Below are 23,884 nucleotides of genomic sequence, written 5' to 3' on the forward strand. Positions count from 1 at the left end.
GCTCTCTGCTGTGGCCCGGGAGTGCAGTGGAGGATGGCCCAAGTGCTTGGGCCCTGCACCTGCATGGGAGACCAGGAGGAAGCACCTGGCTCCTGGCTCTGGATCGGCGTAGCTCTGGCCGTAGCAGCCATTTGGGGGGTGAACCAATGGGAGGAAGACCTTTCTCTCTGTCTCTCTCTCTCCCTATCTAATTCTATCTGTCAAATAAATAATTAAAAAAAAAAAAAAAAAAGACACATTAGCTGGTGTCTTCATGACAGCCTTGTGAGGTAGACCAGGTGTTGCACCACCTCATTTTTCCAGATGCAGAGTGGCACTCAGAGAGGCTGGGGCATGTGCAGTGTCAGAACTAGAGAGAAAGCAGCCAGGTTGAGTCTCGTGTCCAGGCCGTCCAGCCTGAACGGGCAGTGTGTTCATCAGCATGCCAGCTGGCACAGGTCGCTGATTCCATACCCTCGTGTTGACATGGTGCTTAATGGCGGGTGAGCGTCATCCTGGGATACACGGACTAACAGCAGTTCAAAATTCAACCTAAACTTGAGCATTCATATAGATCAGAGAGATACTAGTAGACGTGTTGGCAAATTCAATTTGTGGAGGAAAATAAGGTCCATTCCAAAGTAATCAAGCACTAAATGGCTAAACCATCACACTGCCCTGTGTCCCTGACACAGCTCCTAGCTGCTGGGTTCTGTCTACCAATCAAGCACTAAATGGCTAAGCCATCACACTGAGCCCCCAACTTGGTTCCGTTTTAACCGCCCTGGGCTGTTGCTGTGGCAGAGCCAGTGAAGCCACCGTCTGCAACACCAGCGTCCCATACGGGCACTGGGTGGAGTCCCGGCTGCGCCACTTCACACCCAGCTCCCTGCTAATGCGCCTGGGAGAGCAGCAGACGGCACCCATGTGGGAGACCTGGATGAAGCTCTAGGCTCCTGGCTTCTGCCTTGCCTGGCCCTGGCTGCTGTGGCCATTTGAGGGAGTGAACCTGCCTCTCTCTGTAACTCTGCCTTTCAAATAGAATCAAATAAATCTTAAAAAGCAGTAATAATAAAGTTTTAACTGCCCTAATAGTGGGGATCCAAAATCCCTTTCTCTAGTTCTAGGCTAGATATAGCCCGATGGGTAATTATTGCCCATTAATCTATTTGATTTAATTTGAAATCAGTTGATCAAAATTTGAATTGATATAAAAACAGTTCAGATTTTCAGTTTGATTTTAAAACACTATTATCTATATAAAATTCTGACTATTTCACATAAAAATCTGAACTTCTAGCTTTTCTTGAAAAAGCGAGGCTCTTTTAACATTAGGCCCATCAACAGAGACCCCATGGACCAGCGCTATGGCGTAGTGGGTAAAGCCGTTGCCTGCAGTGCCGATATCCCATATGGGTGCCAATACAAGTCCCTGTTGCTCCACTTCTGATCCAGCTCTCTGCTATGGCCTGAGAAAGCAGTCAAAGACGGCCCAAGTCCTTGGGCCCCTGCACCCACATGGGAGACCCAGAAGAAGCTCCTGGCTCCTGGCTTCCGAATAGCACAGCTCCAGCTGTTGCGGCCATCTGAGGAGTGAGCCAGCACATGGAAGACCTCTCTCTCTGCCTCTCCTTCTCTCTCTGTAACTCTTCACTTTCAAGTAAATAAATAAATCTTAAAAAAAAAAAAAAAAGTAAGAAAAAACCAGAGACCCTGAGCAGTGGCTGTGCCCCTGGTTTTGCAGCATGGCCTCAGGAAACCTGGCATCGGTGAGCCCTGCTCTGAGTGGTAGCAGGAGGGATGGGCAGGTATCTCTCGCTTTTAGTTTAAAGTGCTTCACTGTCACTGATTGCCCCACAGATGTGACTTTGCAAGATAAAATCATAGTAATGTGTACAGCACAGTAACGTGACCAGCAGCTGAACCAACGTTGATGGGCACGTTTAAATGCCTGAAGAGCCATTCAGGCAGCCAGGGCCTGACCTGGGGAAAGGCCAGGTTTCTAGGCTGCGCTGGTTGGGGCCAGCCTCCTGGAGGAGCAGGCATCTCTGGGAAGCAGGATCGGTCTGGAAACTCAGGAGCAACAGGAGGCAGAAACCAGCGTGAAGTTCCGCTTCCAAACTGCCCTCGGGGTCTGCCTCCATCTTCACTGTCTACGCACAACACGCTTCTTTATATGAACTTGCTCTTTTACTTATGTATGTTTTTAGCAGTTTTAAAAAGGATTTTATCCATTTATTTAGTGGAGAGGCAAAGAGAGAGTTCCCACCTGCTGTTTCTCTCCCCGAATGTCTGTAGCAGCAGGGTTGGGCCAGGCTGAAGCTGGCCCGTGTGGTGGCAGGGACCCAGCATTGGCAGCAAGCTGGCATTGGGAGCAGAGCTGGGACTTGAATGCAGGTACCCCGTTGGGACCTGGGTGTCCCGACCCAGCACCCTAATGGCCAAACAGCTCCCCTCATTTTTATTATGGTAAAATGCACATAGCATGAAATTTGGTTTTAGCCATTTTAAGTGTATCATTCAGTAACGTTCAGTATTTTCACCGTGTTGAGCACCCATCACAATTGTCTATTTCCAGAATTGTTCACCATCCCAAACAGAAACTCTGTGTCCGCGAGCAGTAACTGCCCATGTCCCCATAACCAACACCCCCAGCACCTTTAACCTACTTTCCGCCCCTATGAGTCTGCCTGCTCAGTACCACATATCAGTAAAACCATACGGTTTTTGTCCTGGCATATTTACTAGCATGATGTTCGCCGCTCGCCACAGCAGCTCTGAGAACCTGGTTTCTTTTTGTGGGTGGATGGTCCTTATTTTGAAGTGTGTGCCGCAGTTTGCCTCTCCGCTCACCTCTCGAGGGAGCCATGGGCTGTTTTCCACTTTTCAGCTACTTTTTTTTTTTTTTTTTAATTTTTATTTGACAGGCAGAGTTAGTGAGAGAGAGAGAGAGAGAGATGGAGTGAAAGGTCTTCCTTCCATTGGTTCACCCCCCCAAATGGCTGCTATGGGCAGAACTATGCCGATCTGGAGCCAGGAGCCAGATGCTTCCTCCTGGTCTCTCACATGGGTGCAGGGCCCAAGCACTTGGGCCATCCTCCACTGCCCTCCTGGGCCACAGCAGAGAGCTGGACTGGAAGAGAAGCAACCAGGACAGAATCCGGCGCCCATGTGGGATGGCAGCGCCACAGGCGGAGGATTAACCAAGTGAGCCTTGGTGCCGGCCCCTCAGCTACTTTGAATAGAGCTGCTGTGGACATTGGATACCAGGTAATCTTACTTTAAGTCAGGAACCACGTCTGTTTTCATAAATACAGTGATGAAAATGAAGTAGCGTGGATGCCTGCCGTGGCCCTGGATATCGGCACGTTGGAAAGAGCTTTAGCACGGCAGTGCTGGGCTCAGTTGTCTGATTTATTTGGGATTGAAAAAGAAGGGCAAGGGCTTGGCTTCCTCGGTCTGTGCGGTGAGCGGTATTGGATGCACACGGCTCACGTACCGCCTAAAGTCACTCCCTCCCATTTAGGGGAGCCTGGGCCCTCTCTGTGACAGCTTCCCTGAGAAGTGGGGGAAAGGGACTCACTTCTGAGGCTGCAAACGAAGGACCCGTAGCTGGGGCTTGAGTCACAGATTCATTCCGTCACAGTCCCGGGGCCCCGGGCACTCACGGCCTGTGGCAGCACTGCTCCTGCGTCTCGGCCCTGTTAGGCCTGCTCCTTGGTCCGCAGTCCTTTTCTGTCCCTTCCAAGTGCACTTCCGTTGGATGTTGCGTGATCGCGTCCCATCCTTACCTTAATCACAGCTGCAGAGACACAGTCGCCATGCAAGGCCACGTGCTGGGGGCCCCAGGGCATGAACTGGGGTGAGGTGCCCTGTGCAGCCCCACTACGAGTAGGCTCTCCTTTTCCCCCGGGGAATTTGGTGTTTGAAATAGGATCTGTGCAGTGCTCCCAGTGGACCGACCCCAAACATAGCGGCCCCACAGCCACAGCGCTCAGCCTGTTCCTCTTCACGTGGCCCCGGCTGAGTCTGAGCTTGTAATGCCGTTATTTCGAGACTTACAAGGCATTTTTCAGAAGTCATCATTCGCTTCTCTTTTGAGCCTTTTTTGAGGGTTATTTTGGGCTTTATGGCAACAGCTGTGCATTTGTAAGAATAGATTTAGTCATCCTTTTGAATGGGGTTTTGATAAGAAATCAGACTGTCGAGATTGTGACGTGGAGCTGTTCACGTGACAACGCGGCTGACTGTGAAATGAAGGAGGCTCTTACAGGTCGCTGTTGGGCTCTAAGGACTAATACAGACCCATATCCCCGGTCTCACCGGCACTTAGAGATAGAGTAATACAGAACATGAAATTCTCCTCTAGGAATGCCTTTCAGAGTGGCACTAAATATTTGAATATTTGAATCGAAAGCATGGCAAGGGGCTGGCTTCAGGGCCACGTCCCTGGTCCCAAGGGGGTCAGCCGGGGACTGTCTCACTGCAGGTGGACTCAGGAAGAAGGCAGCATGAGGTGTGTTTGTGCACTTGTTTTTCAAACTGTTCATTTTGAATCAAAACTTTCTATGTTAATTTTCTTTCCTAAGGGACAAGAACCATGTCCCGAGTGTTGGGAAGGAGTTCACTGTGCTCTTTCTTTGTGGGTTGCCTTTTAAAATCTCCTGGCCTACATTTTAAAACGCAGTTTAGTTTGGGGGTGGGTTTTGGGGCGGGGGGCTCTCCTGCTTGCATTTGTGGTCAGGTAGTCATCTCAGCGGCCCCGAGGACCAGCTCAGCTCGTCATGGACAGATCTGTTCTTAACTACACAAAGCCGTGCCTCTGCAAATACCCACTTTGTGTTTACAGGAAGAAGAAATGTTCCGTCCCAACATGTTTTTCCTCCTCCTGCTCCCGCCTATCATCTTTGAGTCTGGCTACTCGCTGCACAAGGTGAGGCTCGGGCGCCTTCTCGTGTCGGGGAGGCAGGGTCCTTAAGAGCGTGGCTGCCCGTTCAGCAGGGGTACGTCTGTGCGTCCGTTGTGAGCAGAGGGGCTGCTGTGTGGCCAATCCACCCCATGTTCTCCATAGAGGAAGTTGGCCAGGTTAAACGTAAGTGGCACACGGATGAAGCCTTAACTCATCTTGTTGGACAGACTGACACACGTCAACAGGACAGCCTGTCTTGGGACAACAGGGACATGTGCCCCAGGCCTTGGCTTCTCTCAGCTCACCCCGCAGGGCCTTCCTCCCTCCTCGGCCGGCCGTCCTTCCTGGTCCCCTCTCTGTGCCCATCCCCCAGCCTTCTCTCCTGCCCACTCCCTGCCCCGCTGCTCCCCAGGCCCGAGCCATCCTGCCCCAGTCGTCCAGTGTGGAGGCCGCAGCACTGGGTCCCAGAGCCGCTCTGCCTGGTGTCGCCGTCCCGGCCGGGACAGTGAGCCGTGGCCCTGGGCCCTGCCATTCTGTCTCAGCCTTGCTGATCTGTCTTCCCAGAGTCACTCCTGCCTGCCCAGGAACTTCTCACGTTAAGCTTGTGTGCTGCGTGGCTTTTTCCTGGTCTGTAAATTTCCTTTGAGTATAAAAATATTTAAGTTTTTAAATAAGGTAATTTCAACTTAAAATACTAATAATGCGGCATTTATTTTGTGTATGTAATAAAACACCTTGAAGCATGGAGAGAGGAAGGAGCCTGGACTTTGGAGCCAGAGAGGTGTAGGTCTGGTCACGTGCTGCCCCCTGCAGGTGCCATTTTAGTAGAGTGGAAATTAAAGACAAAACCCAGACAACCCAAAACCGCACTTCCTGGGTCGCTTTGGGGTTTACACGGGGTGAAAGAATGCGGGCAGCACCCCGCCCACCACACCGAGTGAAGGGAGCGCTCTTCCTTGTGATTAACAGCGTCGGGGTCACCAGGAGCAGGAGTCAGCAGCTCACTAAGTTAACCTTGAATTTGTCACAAAGTTCTGGTAAAAACATACAAATTAAATCTTTAGTTTTCTACCTGGATATTAAAACAAAGATATTTTAACATTTTTAGTTCAGATTTTTTAAAGTTCTTATTTTCGGGCCGGCGCCACGGCTCACTAGGCTAATCCTCCGCCTGCAGCGCTGGCACACCGGGTTCTAGTCCTGGTTGAGGCGCCAGATTCTGTCCCGGTTGCCCCTCTTCCAGTCCAGCTCTCTGCTGTGGCCCAGGAGTGCAGTGGAGGATGGCCCAAGTCCTTGGGCCCTGCACCCGCATGGGAGACCAGGAGAAGCACCTGGCTCCTGGCTTCGGATCAGCACGATGCGCCGGCTGCGGCAGCCATTGGAGGGTGAACCAATGGCAAAGGAAGCCCTTTCTCTCTGTCTCTCTTTCTCTCACTGTCCACTCTGCCTGTCAAAAATAAAATAAAATAAAGTTCTTATTTTCTTGGGCATCTATTTAAAGAAAATGTGGGGAAAAAAAGCATAATGTAAAAAAAAAAAAAACCCAGATCTTACAGTTACTGATGTCAGATAATTATTAAAAAAGAAAAAAACAGACAAAAAGGAATTGAAGGTCAACATCTCTGCACTTTCATTTTGTAAACAGGTTTTGTAACCAGGTTTTGAAAATGTTTCAAAACACATGTGACAGTGTGTGAAAGGGACAAGTGTGAACTGGAAACCCAGTTCATTTGTGTTTCCGTCCTGCCCTCCTCTAAAGGAGTTAGGCAGTGACTGAATTTAATGTTTTATCTTAGTGTTGGTGCACTTGCTCATATAAATATACACTTCAGGAACACAATCATCAGTCATTGTGCATTAAGTAGACAGCTACTGGTTTTGTTTTTTGGTTTTTAACATTCATTTTATTTATTTGGAAAGCAGAGTTACAGAGAGGGAGCTCTTCTATCCGCTGGCTCATTCCCTAAATGGCCGCAATGGCCAGGCCAGAGCCAGGAGCCAGGAGCTTCTCCTGGTCTCCCACGTGGGTGCAGGGGCCCAAGACCTTGAGCCATCTTCTTCTGCTGCTTTCCCAGGCCACAGCAGAGAGCTGGATCGGAAGTGGGGCAGCTGGGACTCAGGCCGGTGCCCATATGGGATGCTGGTGTCATAGGCAGCGGCTTTGCCCACTGTGCCACAATGGCAGTCGAGCTACTGTTAATCAGATTGTAAATGTCGTATCAGAACCGGAAGTTGGAGAGAGAGGTAAACGTGCTCTGTGTGGCAGAGGGATGTTCTTTTAGCGGGGTAACTGGAATTTGGGAAAGTTTCAGTATCAAGGTTAATACTAACCAACGACATAATTTATATCTGAATTAGACCCCTGTAAACAGTACAAGACCAGTTAGTCTAATGTGTTTTTAAATAACAAAATAAAGCAGCTATTCACAAAGAAAAAATCATAGACAAAAGCCCTTGGTTTAGAAAAAAACAAATCATTGTGTTTGCCTTGAGTTATTTTAAAATCTTTTGTGCACTGAAGATTGATAGGCCAAACAAAGGAAGTGAACCTCAGATCACGAGCCACTGAATCAGAACTACAAAGGAGTTTGCTGAAGGAGTGTGGCTTAGTGGGGCTGTGAGCACACTCACTCCTCCAAAGTGAGCGGTCAAACAGCAGACCCTGTCCGCACTGGCACCCAAGCCCCACCAGGCCCCTGAGTCGATCAGTATGGTTCTAAGAGACACCTTGATCTCCTTAACTTTGGAAGAGGTAGCCCTGTTCCTTAGACTCAAACATTTTCTCCTAATTGCTGTGAAGTACAGATAGAAGCACACTTTGTCTGTCATACTTGATGGTGATACTAATAGAGGGAAATAAAATTATTTAAAAGTCCTGAACAAGAAAAAGGAATTTTTGGTAGTATAACCTGTTCTCTAGATGTTCTTTGTAACGATGCACCTTTTCTTAATTAAGCGAAAAAAATTCTATAGGTTTTGGGGATTTTTTTTGTTTGTTTTTAGTTCTTATTTGAAATACAGAGTCTCTAGTTCATTCTCAAATGCATGCCTGTAACAGGTGGGGCTGGGTCACTCCACCTGGGTCTCCCGTGTGGGTGGCAGGGACTCAAGTACTTGAGCCGTCACCTGCTGCCTCGCAGGGTACACGTTGGCTGGGAGATGAATCAGAAGTTGAGCCGGGACTTGAACCTGGGACCTCTCTGTTACAAGGTGTCCTAAGTGGCATCTTAGCCGCTGCGTCAGACATTCACCCCAGATTCGGGGTTTTGATCAAACATGACAAACAGTTCATTCTTCAGTGCCTGCTTGTTGGTCGCCTGCACCTGACAGGCGTGTGGCAGTGACCATTGTGCAAAGTCAGGGTGGCCATTGCCCCACTGAGCCTGCGGCCTCATTGGGAAGACAGACATCCGTCAAATAGATGTAGAAGTAAATGGAAGACCTCAGCGTGTCAGCTGAGACCAGAGGATCGCTGCGTGGTGAGAGCCTAGAGCAGGGTCTGAGCTGGGAGCTGTCTCCGTGTTCGGGAAGAGCGGAGATGCCCTGAGGTCTTGGGATGCCTGGCGTTCACCAGGCGAGACAAAAGGCAGCTCGGTGCCAGAGGGCGCCCCGGGTCCCTCCATTCCGTTAGGCTTAGCTGCATCTCTGGGGGGGCGGAGTGGGGGGGCACAGTCAGGTTAGGTGTAGCTGCATCTCCAGTGGGGGGGGCGGAGTGGGGGGGCACAGTCAGGTTAGGTGTAGCGGCACCTCCGGGGGGGGGCGGAGTGGGGGGGCACAGTCAGGTTAGGTGTGGCGGCACCTCCGGGGGGGGGCGGAATGGGGGTGGCACAGTCAGGTTAGGTGTAGCTGCACCTCCGGGGGGGGGGAGTGGGGGGGGCACAGTCAGGCGTAGCTGCATCTCCAGGGGGGGCGGAGTGGGGGTGGCACAGTCGGGTTAGGTGTAGCTGCACCTCCGGGGGGGGGGGGGGCGGAGTGGGGGGGCACAGTCAGGTTAGGCGTAGCTGCATCTCCGGGGGAGGGGCGGAGTGGGGGCAGCACAGTCAGGTTAGGTGTAGCTGCATCTCCGGGGGGGGGCGGAGGGGGGGCACAGTCAGGTTAGGTGTAGCTGCATCTCCGGGGGAGGGGCGGAGTGGGGGCAGCACAGTCAGGTTAGGCGTAGCTGCATTTCCGGGGGCGGAGGCGGAGTGGGGGCAGCACAGTCAGGTTAGGCGTAGCTGCATCTCCGGGGGGGGGGGCGGAGGGGGGGCACAGTCAGGTTAGGTGTAGCTGCATCTCCGGGGGGGGGGGCGGAGTGGGGGGGCACAGTCAGGTTAGGTGTAGCTGCACCTCGGGGGGGGGGCGGAATGGAGGTGGCACAGTCAGGTTAGGCGTAGCTGCATCTCTGGGGGGGGGACGGAGTGGGGGGGGCACAGTCAGGTTAGGTGTAGCTGCATCTCCAGGGCGGGGCGGAGTGGGGGGGCACAGTCAGGTTAGGTGTAGCTGCATCTCCAGGGCGGGGCGGAGTGGGGGGGCACAGTCAGGTTAGGCGTAGCTGCATCTCCGGGGGGGGTGGAGTGGGGGGGCACAGTCAGGTTAGGTGTAGCTGCATCTCCGGGGGGGGGGGCGGAGTGGGGGGGCACAGTCAGGTTAGGCGTAGCTGCATCTCCAGGGGGGGCGGAGTGGGGGGGCACAGTCAGGTTAGGTGTAGCTGCATCTCCAGGGGGGGCGGAGTGGGGGGGCACAGTCAGGTTAGGCGTAGCTGCATCTCCGGGGGGGGGCGGAGTGGGGGGGCACAGTCAGGTTAGGCGTAGCTGCATCTCCGGGGGGGGCGGAGTGGGGGGGCACAGTCAGGTTAGGCGTAGCTGCATCTCCAGTGGGGGGCGGAGTGGGGGGGCACAGTCAGGTTAGGCGTAGCTGCATCTCCGGGGGGGGGGTGGAGTGGGGGCAGCACAGTCGGGTTAGGTGTAGCTGCATCTCCAGTGGGGGGCGGAGTGGGGGGGCACAGTCAGGTTAGGCGTAGCTGCATCTCCAGTGGGGGGCGGAGTGGGGGGGCACAGTCAGGTTAGGTGTAGCTGCATCTCCAGTGGGGGGCGGAGTGGGGGGGCACAGTCAGGTTAGGCGTAGCTGCATCTCCAGGGCGGGGCGGAGTGGGGGGGCACAGTCAGGTTAGGTGTAGCTGCATCTCCAGTGGGGGGCGGAGTGGGGGGGCACAGTCAGGTTAGGTGTAGCTGCATCTCCAGTGGGGGGCGGAGTGGGGGGGCACAGTCCGGTTAGGTGTAGCTGCATCTCCAGGGCGGGGCGGAGTGGGGGGGCACAGTCAGGTTAGGTGTAGCTGCATCTCCAGGGCGGGGCGGAGTGGGGGGGCACAGTCAGGTTAGGTGTAGCTGCACCTCTGGGGGGGGGCGGAGTGGGGGGGTACAGTCAGGTTAGGTGTAGCTGCATCTCCAGGGGGGCGGAGTGGGGGGGCACAGTCAGGTTAGGTGTAGCTGCATCTCCGGGGGAGCGGAGTGGTGTGGCACAGTCAGCTTTGTCTGTTGGAAGGTTGTTCTGGAGAAGGCAAAGGGATGGGGACAGCGGGAAGAGCCTCCTGGGCGCTGTGGCCACGGTCCAGGTGAGGGATGATGTGCGTGGTGTGGGGCGCTGCAGTCCGTGTAGAGTGAGGAGGGCTTCCCAGACAGGGCAGTGCTGCACCGTCACCGAGCCAGGCCTGCGCCCAGAGCCAGCCTCAGTGCTGGCCCGGCCTTTCTAATCGTTTCTCTGATTTCTGTTCTTTTGAACAGGGTAACTTCTTTCAAAACATTGGTTCCATCACCCTGTTTGCTGTTTTTGGTACGGCCATCTCTGCTTTTGTAGTAGGTGGAGGAATTTATTTTCTGGGTCAGGTAAGAAAAACATTTTTTTTTTAACACTTTGGAATCATATCCTTGAAGCGAGTGCAGGGAGGCAGGCCTGGGTGGGGCTGTCTCATGGGGCCTGGGTTTCACTTCCAGGGTAAACACCCCCAAAGGAAGCCCCAGGCCACAGGAGGCACAGGAAAGCATGGGAAACTGTTTCCAGGTATCCTCCCAGAACGCTGGAATCGGGGCGATCTTTTCTGTAATCCCCTAAAGTATTTGATTTTATTTGCAAGCCATTACTGTCTGAAATTGGATGCCTAAAAATACACAGCATCAAGATCTTCAGGCTGTAACAGTATTACTTGGGTTGTCAGGTGGGCCAAATCAGAGGTGAAGAGTTTTTAAATTAAGATTTGCATTTTAAAATCAAAGATAATTCTGAATCTGTTCGCTCCATTCTAAGCTGTCTGCCTGTAGGATTTTTTTAAGATTTATTTATTTGTATTTTTATTTTATTTTATTTTATTTTATTTTGACAGGCAGAGTGGACAGTGAGAGAGAGAGAGAGAGAAAGGTCTTCCTTTTGCCATTGGTTCACCCTCCAATGGCGGCCGCGGCCGGCGTGCCGTGGCCGGCGCATCGCACTGATCTAAAGGCAGGAGCCAGGTGCTTCTCCTGGTCTCCCATGCGGGTGCAGGGCCCAAGGACTTGGGCCATCCTCCACTGCACTCCCGGGGCCACAGCAGAGAGCTGGACTGGAAGAAGGGCAACCAGGACAGAATCTGGCGCCCTGACCGGGACTAGAACCTGGTGTGCCGGCGCCGCAGGCGGAGGATTAGCCTATTGAGCCGCGGCACTGGCCTATTTGTATTTTTTTAAAGATTTATTTTATTTATTTGAAAGACAGAGTTACAGAGAGAGGGAGGGAGGGAGAGAGAGAGAGAGAGAGGGAGAGGGAGGTCTTCCATCCATTGGTTCACTCCCCAGATGGCCGCAATGGCTGGAGCTGCACCAATCCAAAGCTAGGAGCCATGAGCTTCTTCCAGGTCTCTCATGCGGGTGCAGGGACTCAAGGACTTGGGCCATCCTCCACTGCCTTCCTGGGCCATAGCAGAGAGCTGGCCTGGAAGAGGGGCAACCGGGATAGAATCCGGTGCCCATATGGGATGCTGGCACTGCAGGCGATGGCTTTACCTGCTGCACCACAGCGCCGGCCCTGCCTGTAGGATACCCTGGATTCTGCACCATGCCAAAGCCACTTCCCAGTGGCATCAATTGAAAGTCCCATACTTCAGATTTCAAATTATTGTAAATGAATTTAGACCAGACCTAGGCAGGACAGTCAGGTCTGTGGCTTCACGTCATACATGGCCGTGCGTGTTGCAGCTCTTGGCCTTTGGTGTCAGTTGCAGAGAGATTGCCTGCCCCAGTTCTGAAAACTAAGTTGGGGTTCAGGCCCGGGTAAGCAGCAGATCTCTCACGTGGGCCTGTCTTCTCCTGATGGCTGCAGCCCACGCCATCTGATTGTCACCTGTATTTGCGCCTCCATGGCACCCAGGCAGTCTGCAACTTCGTGCATTGCTCCAACACGGAAACTCGGGAGAAGGAAACCACGTTAGTTGGGCTGGAAAACACAGCACTCCCGTTCGCACTTGCGTTGCGTGCTGACCAAACGCGGGTTCAGATTAAACGAAGGCGTTTTCTCCATTTCTCAAGTGGTTTGGGCGGTGAAGGTGAATGTCCGCATCTGTGTGATGAGATGCTGACGGGCGTTTCATCTTCTCGACTGTTCTCCAGGGGTTTTGTGTCTGTGTGTCTGTGTGTTTTATTTTACAGGCTGATGTAATCTCTAAGCTCAACATGACAGACAGGTAAATGCCTCATCCCGTGACACTCCTGAGACCGCTTTGCGGACTGGGGAAACTTTCCTCCACGTCGCCTCCTGGTGTGGTTCTCTCTGTCTCTGCTGCTGCTGGTGATTTCTGCTGTGGAATTTACTCCACGCTAATCTGTGTCTCTGAAATGAATAAAAAGTCCTTTGAGGCTTTTGGAAGATCCCTAGAGCACCTCTGACTGAAATGATTCCTTTGGCTTAAGCTTTGCAGGGAAGACCTCCGCTCGGTCAGCTGTCCCACCCTGTCCACACGTACGTTGTCCCGCTGTCCTGTATTGAGAGTCATCTTCAGCAGATTTCTGGGTCTTTCCCCGACCCTGATGACGCCTGTCTTCTTGGTAGATCCGGGGTTGGGGGGGGGGGGGCGAGGCGGAGCTCTGCTCTGGCGTTCCCACCACGCCGGGGTCGGGGAGCCGGCAGGGCCAGGGGGCGCTCTGGCTTCTCTGTCTGCATCCAGAGCTCCCGGGAGCACTGTCTAGTGAGAGCCATCTAGGAGACCTGTCTCGGAGTTTCCATAACGGCCTTAGCAAGAAGCAGCCTAGACAGCTGTCTCTCGGGCGGCTGGACAAGGGCGCTGGCCGGGTCCTGCCCACTGCCCCTTCGCTGGGAAGTCCCTCATGCATCCAGCACAGCGCCCGGTTTGTTCCGCTGGCACAGCTGGGGGGCTAGGGAGGGAGGCCCCGGGCTTTAGCCCCACGTCCACCATGGGGCCAGCCAGAGCTTTCAGTCCTTAGCAGCAGCTTAGCGACTGGTGAGTAGAATCTTAGAATCCTTTCCATGGGAATTGTGTCAATGTGTCCCTGATAGCAAGTCCAGTCCCAGTCCCACCCCTGTCCCCGCCCTGGACGTGAGGTTTTGGAGCTTTGTTGGTTATAAGGTAATTTTGATAGACAGTCAACCCTCCAACTCCATGGGTTCCACATCCAGGGATCCAAGCAATCACAGATCGGAAATAGCTGGAAAAAGAGGCGTGTCTGCATTGGACATGTGCAGGCTTCGTTGTTTCTCATCATTGTTCCCTACACAGGTCAGTGCAACACTGTGGACGTGGCGTTCGTGTTGTGTTAGCCACATGGCAGTGCGGGGGTGCGGTACAGTCCACAGGTGTAGGTGACGTGCCGATCTTCACCACTTTATGTAGGGAGCTTGGTGTCCCCACCGGAGGGACACCAAGGAACACCTGTGTACAGAAGCACTCAGAGCCAGGTTCCTGTTCGTGGGAGCTGGAAGTAGAGCAGAGCCTAGGCCCCGCGTTTGTGGCTATTTTCAAGTGAAAGGAAGTGCCCCGGATGTAAGGGAGGTCTCCCAGACTCAAGCCTTCAGCACGTCGGGGAGCAACCAGCTAGAGATCCAGACAGTGCTGGAAAGTCTCTATACCTTATTTTATCTTGAGAGGCAGAGAGAGTGCTCTTACCCACTGGTTCACTCCCCTAGATACCTGCAGTGACCAGGTTTGGGCTGGGCTGAGCCAAGAGCTCAGTGCGGGTCTCTCTTACGTGTGGTAGGAACCTGGTTACTTGGCATCACTTGCCTCTCAGGGTCTGCGTTAGCAAGAAGCTGGAGTCAGAAGCCAGAGCTGGGCGGGGAACGTAGGCACTCTGATGTGGGAGGCGGGCATCCTATGAGGTCAAATGCCCACCCAGATAGTAAAATTGATTGATTGATTGGAGTGCCAGAGAAATGGCGTTCCCATCCACTGGGTCACTCCCCCAAGTATGTGCAGTGACAGGGGCTGGGCCAGGGCTGAAGCTGGGAGCTAAGAATGCAATTCAGGTCTCCCATGTGGTTGGCAAAATCTCGATTCTTGGAGCTGTCACCACTGCCTCCCCGGGGTCTGCATTGGCAGGAAGCTGGAGTCGGGAACCGGAGCCAGGAATTAAACCCAGCAGCTCCAGTGTGGGACAAGGGGTCTTAATCACCAGGCTAAACACCCACTCCCTTTTCTGCTTTAACGCAAGTAGATGTCTATGCAGTTGAATTGACCTGGTGGCTGGAGAGTTGAGGAGGGAGAGGACGAGCCCGGCTGGGCATGCGCAGGTAGCGTGTCTTCCTGCTCACACAGGTGCTCCCTGTGCCCCAGATGAGGACTGCCTTGGAGGCCCGAAACCACAGAGCTGAGGGCCCAGCAGAGCGCTTGGCAGTGCAGAGCCGGCCGGGTGTGAGACAAGTGGCCAGTGGCCAGCAGAGAGCAAAGCTGTCATACGGGGCTGCCACGCCCCAGCTCCCCCAGCGATTACCATGCAGAAGCAAGGGCCCAGGCGTGCTCGAGGGTTAGCTTTTTTTTTTTTTTTAAAGAACCAAGACTTGTAGACTTTTATAAGGAATTTTCCACATCTTAAATGTTGACAATTTAATAAGTTTTTCAAAAACACCATTCGGGCCAACCATGAGACTCACAGACCACTCACTGCAACTCTGCACTATAGAAAACATAAAAATAACTTGGACACATGGAGTGTTGTCTCGGTGATATTTCTGCTGGAGAAAGATTCCACTCCTGGACACCCTGGAGTGTTCTCTATCCGGTCTGTTTGTTTCCCGTTTGTCAGGGTTGCTATCTGTTGAGGTGACGCAGGAAAGAAAGCGTGTCTGCAGGTTGCACCTGTGGCTTCCGGCCTCCTGAGCACGGAGCCACGGAGCCACGGAGCTGGGCAGTGGAAGAGCCGCCGCGGGCTGTGAGCCCTCGACGCGCACCTCCCGGTGTAGACAGCCCCGTTTCACACGGCCCAGATCCCCTGGCAGGAATCCGCTGCCCTCGTCTGACTCCCAGGAGAGCCGCTGTGTTTAGTGACGCACACGGAGCTTCCCCCAGCCTTTTGTTATGAAACGTGTCAAACAAACACGCAGAAGAGGCGCGACACACGCAGTCACTCGCCCGCGGCCACGCCGAGACCCTGCAGTCTCCGTGCCACCGGGCAGGGCTTCCCCCTGTCCCTCCCTCTCTGTTCGTTGGTTAGTCCTACAATTCCTGCCCCCGACTGCCGGTTCAGGTGCCTCAGGATTATGGCAAAGCATCCGCCAGGCCTTGAGTTCTGGACATCTCAAACCCAACACAGGCTAGTTGGTTTTGTTTTTTTTAAGAGAAGCTTGTTGATACAGGACTGTGGCGGCCCTGGGGGGTGGCTTCCTGCAGGACAGCCTCCAGGGGCCCCGTGGTGGGCGTTCTCCCACTGGGCCGCAGCCCAGCTCTGCCCTGACCGGCTCCGTCCTCGGCACGCTCACACCACACGGCAGCACCGATGGCTCCAGGCTCATGTCGTCCTCATTCAGCCACGCTACAGAAAGGGCCAGCCTGCCCCCAGTGACCCTCACTGACCCAGCCTAGGCCCCATGCCTGTGCCCAGAGCCCAGTGTGACTGTGGTTGCAGGGATGGCCCCTGGGACAGACTGGGTGCTGTCACCAAGCCCAGGGGCTGCCGAGCAGAGAGAAGCGTGGTGGCCACCTCCCGTACTTCCCTTGGGAATGAGAGGGCCGCCGAGGCCAACAGGCATGCACGCAGTCCTTCCCAGGCCTGCCGCCTCCTCCCAGCCCTGCGGGGTGGACGGTCCCAGCATCCTTCACAGCCCTCATGATGTTGCTGTAGGTGGTGAGGGTGAGCAAAGGCGAGAAGCTCCGTGTCCCGGCTGCAGCGTGAGGTCCCAGGGCCAGTCCCAGCGGGGGGTTATGCCGTCCTCCCACTGCCACCCTCTGCAGTGTCTCTGACCGCGCTCAGCACAGATCCCAGGAACACACCTGGGTGAAAGCGCAGGGTCCGCCCCTGGCGCTCACGGGCGTGCTCACCTCTGAGAGGACAGGTGGGGTCTGCGCCCTGAGGTCTGGACAGAGATCATCTGTGGGGTCCTCAGGCCCTCCTGGGCGAATTCATGTGATCCCACCCCCAGGGAGCTACCATGGAAACTGTGGCCCCAGTTACCCGATCTCGGGAGAGAGCGCTACTGGCAGGGCGGCCAGGCCGGGCTGTGCTCAGCCTGTGCGGGGCCTGTGTGTGGCCTGTGTGCCCCTCCCCGGCTGCCCGCTGCAGAGCGCACTGCCTGCGGGCCGCGTGCAGTCTCTGGCTTGTGACTGTTGCAGGGCCGTCCCCTCGGGCTGGCCACGTTTTGTCTCAGGTGGTGGAAGAGGGCAGAGCTCTCTGCTGAGCGAAGAGAAAGCCGAGCTTGGTACAGTCTGAGGGAAGAGGAGGGACAGTGAATAGGGAGGAGCCCTCAGGCTCACGTGCACCTCCCCTGCCTGTGTCACCCGGAACACCGTCCATCTGCTCGTCGGGCAGCCACGCTCGCTGCCTCCTCGGGTTGCTTGCTGTTACCTCAGCCTGGCCGCTGCTTCCTGTCACATAGGTTCTTGCTTAGATAAGTGTCACCTCTTTGACACTGACCTCTCCCCCCTTCAAGGTGTCCGGGGCTACGCTGTCTCATGCCACCCTGATCTATTGCCCAGGTCCCTCTCGCGTTCTCTAGATGTGTCTGAGTCTCTGGGTATGGCCGTGGCCACCGTGGTGGTGAGAGCGAGGACGCGAGCCTGCCTGTAGCCCTGGTCTGCCACTTGCTAGCTGACTGACCTTGGACGAGCTGCGTCCTCTCGTGTCCCCGGGACAGTGTTGTGTCCTGCAGTTGCGGTGTGGGTCATCGAGGTGCTCTGTGACAAGGGCCAGGTCAGCGCCCAGGGCGCTCTGTGTGCCATGGAGAACTTTGCAGCCTCAGTGCCTGAGACCCTGTAGGCAGCTGATAGAGCTTCACGGGTGCTCTCAGCAAGACCCTCGGGCCTGGCTAGGAGATGGCATCGGTGCTGTGGCCACCCAGGCTGCCCAGCCCCCGATGCCCCCTGGAGGTGCCGCTGGCGGTGGGCAGTCTCGGACGTTGCTGATCGGAGTGGAAACGAGGCTGGGTCCCAGATGGCGCTGCGATGTTTGGCAAAGCCAGCAGCTCCTGGGCTCCAGCCGCCCTGACCACGAGGCCTGGGCACTGTATGATGTGTTTAAGCGAGTCTCTTCCATCCGTGTTTGGTCAAAGTCAAGTCTCGGTGCTGCTGGTGGGAAGCCGTGGCTAGCCACTCTGTCTCGAGTGGGCCTTGTGCAGTGCCGTTCACCGTGTCAGCCAGCAGGCAGGTGGGGAACGCGCACCATCTCCTGTCGCCACTCCACCGCAGCGCGTACTGTTCCACCCCGTCCCGCCCTTGGCTTTAGTGCTTTCCCGCGTGGACCGGCCAGTGCGGGTTAAGATCCCCGGCCTTCTCTCTTCTTGCAGTTTCGCGTTTGGCTCCCTGATATCTGCAGTCGACCCCGTGGCTACGATTGCTATTTTCAACGCACTGCACGTGGACCCTGTGCTCAACATGTTGGTCTTTGGAGAGAGCATCCTCAACGACGCCGTCTCCATCGTCCTGACCAAGTAAGCGTGGGGAGGAGAGAGCAAAGTGCCTAGACCAGAGGCTCAGGCATTTCCCCCGGCTGCGGGAGCAGTGGCCTGTCCTCGGGGGGCGGGGCTCCCCCGGGTCCTTCCCTGTGCGTCTGCCCTGGCAGGCCACATCGGGCCACAGGAATAGTGTCAGGGTCCAGGGTGGTTCGGAGAGGAGAGCTCGCCGTTAGTGCTTACTGAGCCCGGTCGTCACCAGCGTCAAGGAGGGTGCTTACTAAATGTGGCTTCCGGCCCCGCCCTTGGAGCTTGGGATTCAGTGGGTCCGGGGCGAGTCCCAAGGCTGTGGGGTTGAGGCAGGGGCCCCGGATGATGACCCAGCGGCCCGCTGAGGGGCCTGTGTCTGGGCAGCATGGGCAGAGCCGTTCACAGCTGTGTGGCGGGGCAGTCACACTAACGGCTGGCCCGCCTCCAGGGCCCGCTGTGTGGGAGCCGCTTGGTAAGCTGCAGGTCTCTTCCCGGGCTCCTGGGCGTTGCTGCCCTGCTTGCTGGGGTCTGAGACGTGAAAGATGAGCCATACAGTGTCAAGAAGTCGCAGGGGAAGGAAATATGTCTCAGATAACTCTTCGCTGCAGGGCAGTTCCTTGCGCTGTGCTCTCTGTGGTGGCCGTTAACACGTGGGGAACCCGGGGGCCTGGGGAGCTGTGCCATAAACGGCACAGTCCATCAAGGAAGTGGGGAAGAGAGCCCTGGTGTTGTCGGAGACGAGCCGAGAGACTTGGAGAGGCCGGTCTGGCGCTGTAGAACGGTCTCTCCTCTGGGGCGTTCCTGGTCAGGCACGACCACCCCGCTGTGGTTAGCATTTTCTTGAGGGCTGACTACAGATAGGAAACATTTTATGGTGGAGAGAGTCCAGACCTGCATGCACGCCCCAGCGACGCCACCCACAGCTGTGTGACCCTGGGCCGGCTCGGCTCTGGCTCTCTGGGCTGTGAGTTCCTAAGCCATAAAGTGAGGGTGATGCTGCCTCAACCTGGGGCTGGACGGAGGAGTAAAGAGTTGCATGGCACCGCCGTATACCACATGGCACCAAAGCCCCTCCCCCAGCCACCTTTTGGCCACGTGGGCCCCGGTGTTGCCCTAACTGCGGGAAGAGCCTACCAGACACTGGTTGCAAGAGGTGCTTCCCAGACCCTAACAAAGAAACCAAACTTTAAAATACCTTTGGTATTCTAAAGGTAATCCATGTATTCTTCATGTAAAATTTAGAAAAAAAAAATGCAAGCTAAAAGGAAGAAATGTTCACACACTGCTGCTGCCTGGAACTGATTATGGCTCCTTATTCGGTGCGAGTACGCGGGTATCTAAGTGGGCTCATACCCTCGGTGTGTCGGTCATCCTCTGCGCCATCGTGTTGCTGGTTGTACACTGACCGAGCGCACCAGGTCCCTGTTCCTGGCTTTTTCTGTTTCTCTTAGCAGAAATTTCTGCACCGTTAATAGGAAGTTACCATCCACCGTGCCGCAAGGCCTTTGAAACCCCTGATGGCAATATTCCTTCTCATCTGGGATCCGTTCTGAAAGCTGTTCAGCCTTCTGCTTGTTGCTTTTATCTCGCGTCCTGGCTGCACAGACTGAACATTTGTGATAAGGACTTGCGCCCAACTTGAGGTGACATCATGAGCTATTTTTATACATTAGGAGCTGAACTCAAAAGCTTTGTCTCTGATTTATGTAAAGAACAGAATCTGTCAGAAGTAGGAGTGCTTCTGAGCCTTTGCCACATTTCTTTGCGCACAAAGGGCCCAAGATGAGATTCTTTCTCTCTCTCTCTCTTTCTTTCTTTCTTTCTTTCTTTCTTTTTTTTAAGATTGATTGATTTATTTTGAAAGAGAGATAATCGTGCATGCATTGGTACACTCCCCTAGATGACCACAATGGCCAGGGTTGAGTCAGTCCAAAGCCAAGAGCCTGGAGCTTCACCTGGGTCTCCCACGTGGGTGGCAGGGCCCACACACTTGGGCCATCTTCCACTGAGGTTCTCAGGCCATTAGCATGGAGCTGGGTCAGCAGTGGAGCAGCCAGGACACAGACCAGCACCCATGTGAGATGCTGGCGTGGCAGGCAGTGGCTTTACCTGCTACACCCCGAGATCCTCTCCTTTTATAACAGCGCCACTACCACCACTACTGTGAGTAGCCCGAGGCCCTACCTGGAAAGGCGCCTTTGGAGACGAGGCTCGCCTGTGGTTCGTTCCCACGGCGGGACCTGGGCACCCGTGCCTGCAGCGCTGTCAGCACCTGCTCCTGCATCCCCCTGCACTGAGGAGACCTGGCTGACAGGGATGAGCTCCCACCCTCTGCAAAGATGCCACAGGCCGGGGTCGCTGTCCGTCATCCTCGGGGGAGGGCCCTGTGCGCCAGATGCCTCTGAGACCAGGCGATGTGAGGGGCTCAGTCTGCACAGTGACAGCTGCACGGAGGAGTGGACCAGGGGAACACAGCTAGGAAGGACCGAGCAAGGCTCCTCCCCCATTGTGTGCAGAGCCCAGGAGCTGGGGCGGGGGGCTGCTAGCTGTCTGTCTTTTTTTAAAAAAAATTTATTTATTTGAAAGGCAGAGCAGTGGGGCTGGGGAGGGAGGAGAGAGCTCTTCCATGAGCTGGTTCACCCCCTAAGCTGGGCCAGGCTGCAGCCAGGGCTCCTGCAGGTCCCACCGGGGTGCTCTGCCCGCGTGTTGTTTGCAGAGCAAAACCCAGCCCGGCGCTGCCTTCGTGCTCCCTGGGTTTTCAGCTGGAGTCAGCCTGTGGAGGGCAAAGCTTCCCAGGCTCCTCAGGGAGTGACGTGTTTGTCCTCGCAGCTCCTAAGTGCCAGAAAGGGAAGCATCTTGTGCTTCTCCTCAGCCTGCATCACTGTGACCTCATCTTTGCGATGACAACGCGCAGACGCCTTGCTGTGGACGAGGAGCTTCCTCTGGCTGCCGCTGACGTGTGCAGCGGACGTGGAAGCAGTGTTGTCTCATTCCTTGGCGTGGGCGCGCGGGGGGTGAGGCCAGCCCCTACCGGAGTGCGGGGCCCAAGCCCCCCCCCCCCACTGCTGCTCTAGCGCCTACCAGTGCCCCCGAAAGGCAGCTGGGGTGACCTGAGGCCTTGGGTCCCTGCCACCCACGTGGGAGACCAGGATGCAGTCCTGGCTCCTGGCTCTGGCCTGGCCCAGCCCTGGCTGTTGTGGGCATTTGGGGAGTGAACCAGGGGTCAGAAGATCTCTTTGTCTCTGTGTCTCCCTTTCTCTCTCACTCTGCCTTTCAAATAAATAAATTTAAAAAATAATAATACATGTAGTAAATTGCCAGTGCAGACAGAGTCCCGATTCTGCCCTCATTTTTCTTTTTTATTTATTTGAAAGAGTTAGAGAGAGAGAGAGAGGTCTTCCTTCTGCTGGCTCACTCCCCAGATGGCCGCAATGGCCGGAGCTGCGACGATCCGAAGCCAGGAGCCAGGAGCTTCTTCTAGGTCTCCCACACAGGTGCAGGGGCCCGAGGACTTGGGCCATCTTCTACTGCTTCCCCAGACCATAGCAGAGAGCTGGATGGGAAGAGGAGCAGCTGGGACTAGAACTGGTGCCCATATGGGATGCTGGCACTTCAGGCCAAGACGTTAATCCACTGCACCACAGCGCCGGCCCTCATTTTTCTAGAGCGCAGAACCATTGGCCAGCCTGGGTCTGCTGCCGACCCCGAGTGACCTCACCGCACTCCTCACCCTCTCTGGGCCTCGGCCTCCTCCTGCTGGGGAGAAGGCAGTGGAGTCAGAGCCCTGTGGGGCGGGGCTGCACACAGTGGGAATGGTGGGTGGTCATGGCCTTCCCACGTGCCTTTCCCATGAGAGCCCTTGCTGGCTCCCACCTGGGAGCTCCTGGGAAAGCAAGGAGATGCCTGGATCTGCGCTGTTGGTTTCCTGGGTGTGACCGAGCCCGAGACCATCCTGCTTGAAAAGGAAGTGCTGGGTGTTCCCATGCGCTGCTCCTGGTTCCATTCCCTGGCTCAGCAGAACCACACTGAGTGTCCTGTGCGTGCTGGATCTGCCTCGGGCCGTGGCCACGTGGCTGTGACCAGGAGGGACACAGGCTTCGTTCTCACGTGCTGTGACCGCCAAGTCAGGCCCACGAGAGCCTGCTGAAGGGTCAGGCACCCGGAGAGCGTGGACTGGCCCTGGGTTTGAGGGATGGAGAGGGAGCTAACTGGGGCAAGGGAGAAGGAGGACCCTACAGGGAGGTGCCAGGGACACTGTGGTCTTGCCCCACGCGAGGAGGAGAGGCCAGAGAGCAGTGGGGAGGCAGTCAGCACACTGGCCACGGCCTGTGCAGGTGTGCGTCATAAGGCATCATTTAAGCTGCCGCGTGGAGGAGGCAGGGACAGACCGAGGTGAGCAAGGCCCAGCCCTGGGAGGAGGGGTGAGGGAGGGGGCAGCAGGTGGATTAGAGAGCTGGGAGGCAGAGCCACGGGAAGAGCCCCCGCCGTGGAGTGATGATGGCTTTCCCTTTGGGAATACGCCCAGCGACTGTGCTCCACGACTCTGCCGTTGACTGTGCTCTGTTACAGTGAACGGGGCGTCCTCCCTAATCCTCCCAGCGCCCTCCCGTCTGCCCAGTCTGACGGTGCTTCTCCGGCGGCTCCCTTCTCTGCCTCCATGATGCCCACTGAGCCCCCGGCTTCAGGATGCACTGCCAGTGCCCTCCCCAGCCCCCGTCTCCTGCCGCCGTCCCCCCGCCTCGCCACCGCCAGGCTCGGCTCCGGGAACCCGTGCTTGAGTTCCCACGCCAGGCCGCGTGTTTGGGCTCCCTGCTTTAAACATGCTGCTCCCTCGCCCACGGGCGCTTTCCCTCGTCTCCTCCCCTGGTTACCCAAGCCCGGCTCACACATCGTCACACCCCCCCAGGCTGTCCGCTGGCCCTCGGGTGGGTCCTCGGCCCTGGGCCCTTCCCCTAGGCTGTCTGCTCCCACCCCCCGACCCTGTTCTCCCTTGGCGGACGGGGGGCACCAAGGCCATGGCCCTGACCTCTGAGTGCCTGGCAGCTGCGGCAGTCCTGGGCCAGAGGAGGGGGACAGTCAGCCTGGGACTGGTCAGTGACGGCCGAGTGAGAGGCTGCGCTGGGCGCCGGGAGGCCCGGGAACCTCCGAGAACTGCGTCCATCACATTTTGACTTCTGCTTCCTTTTATTTCCTAGCACAGCAGAAGGTTTAACAAGGAAAAACATGTCAGACGTCAGCGGGTGGCAGACCTTCCTGCAGGCCCTCGGCTACTTCCTGAAGATGTTCTTTGGCTCGGCGGCGCTCGGCACTCTGACGGGCCTGATCTCCGCGCTGATATCCTTTGCCGGAGGCGCTTGCGCGGCTCTGAGCGTGCTGAGCTCTGGCCGTTCTCCCGGCCCTCGAGGAGCCCGTTGTAACCTCCAGTTGTGGAAAAGAGGAGCTCTACGCCTAGCTTTGGGGTGGGAAACGCCCAACTCAAGGATTTAAAATGCAGCAGGTGCACTAGAGGGTGTCAGTTTTCTTTTTTATTTTTTTTTAAGATTTTATTTATTTATTTTTTTTTTTAAAATTTTTTTTTTTTTGACAGGCAGAGTGGACAGTGAGAGAGAGACAGAGAGAAAGGTCTTCCTTTTTGCCGTTGGTTCACCCTCCGATGGCCGCCGCGGTAGGCGCGCTGCGGCCGGCGCACTGCGCTGATCCGATGGCAGGAGCCAGGTGCTTCTCCTGGTCTCCCATGGGGTGCAGGGCCCAAGCACTTGGGCCATCCTCCACTGCCTTCCTGGCCACAGCAGAGAGCTGGCCTGGAAGAGGGGCAACCGGGACAGGATCGGTGCCCCGACTGGGACTAGAACCCAGTGTGCCGGCGCCACAAGGCGGAGGATTAGCCTATTGAGCCGCGGCGCCGGCCTT

At 55.8% G+C, this 23,884-nt stretch overlaps 1 protein-coding gene across 2 annotated transcripts in view; it reads left to right on the top strand.

The window, feature by feature from the left end:
• The window catches only part of SLC9A8 (solute carrier family 9 member A8), a 71,412-nt gene that overhangs the window by 25,584 nt on the left and 21,944 nt on the right, over nt 1-23,884 (top strand). For both annotated transcript variants that reach the window (XM_062204344.1, XM_062204345.1), the window contains exons 5-9: nt 4,829-4,912; nt 10,648-10,749; nt 12,541-12,575; nt 17,840-17,983; nt 23,170-23,308. In XM_062204344.1, the coding sequence (XP_062060328.1) occupies nt 4,829-4,912; nt 10,648-10,749; nt 12,541-12,575; nt 17,840-17,983; nt 23,170-23,308 (504 nt within the window). The remainder of the gene's footprint in view (nt 1-4,828; nt 4,913-10,647; nt 10,750-12,540; nt 12,576-17,839; nt 17,984-23,169; nt 23,309-23,884) is intronic.

The sequence above is a fragment of the Lepus europaeus genome, chromosome 10 (genome assembly GCF_033115175.1).
Source record: "Lepus europaeus isolate LE1 chromosome 10, mLepTim1.pri, whole genome shotgun sequence".
Taxonomy (NCBI): domain Eukaryota; kingdom Metazoa; phylum Chordata; class Mammalia; order Lagomorpha; family Leporidae; genus Lepus; species Lepus europaeus.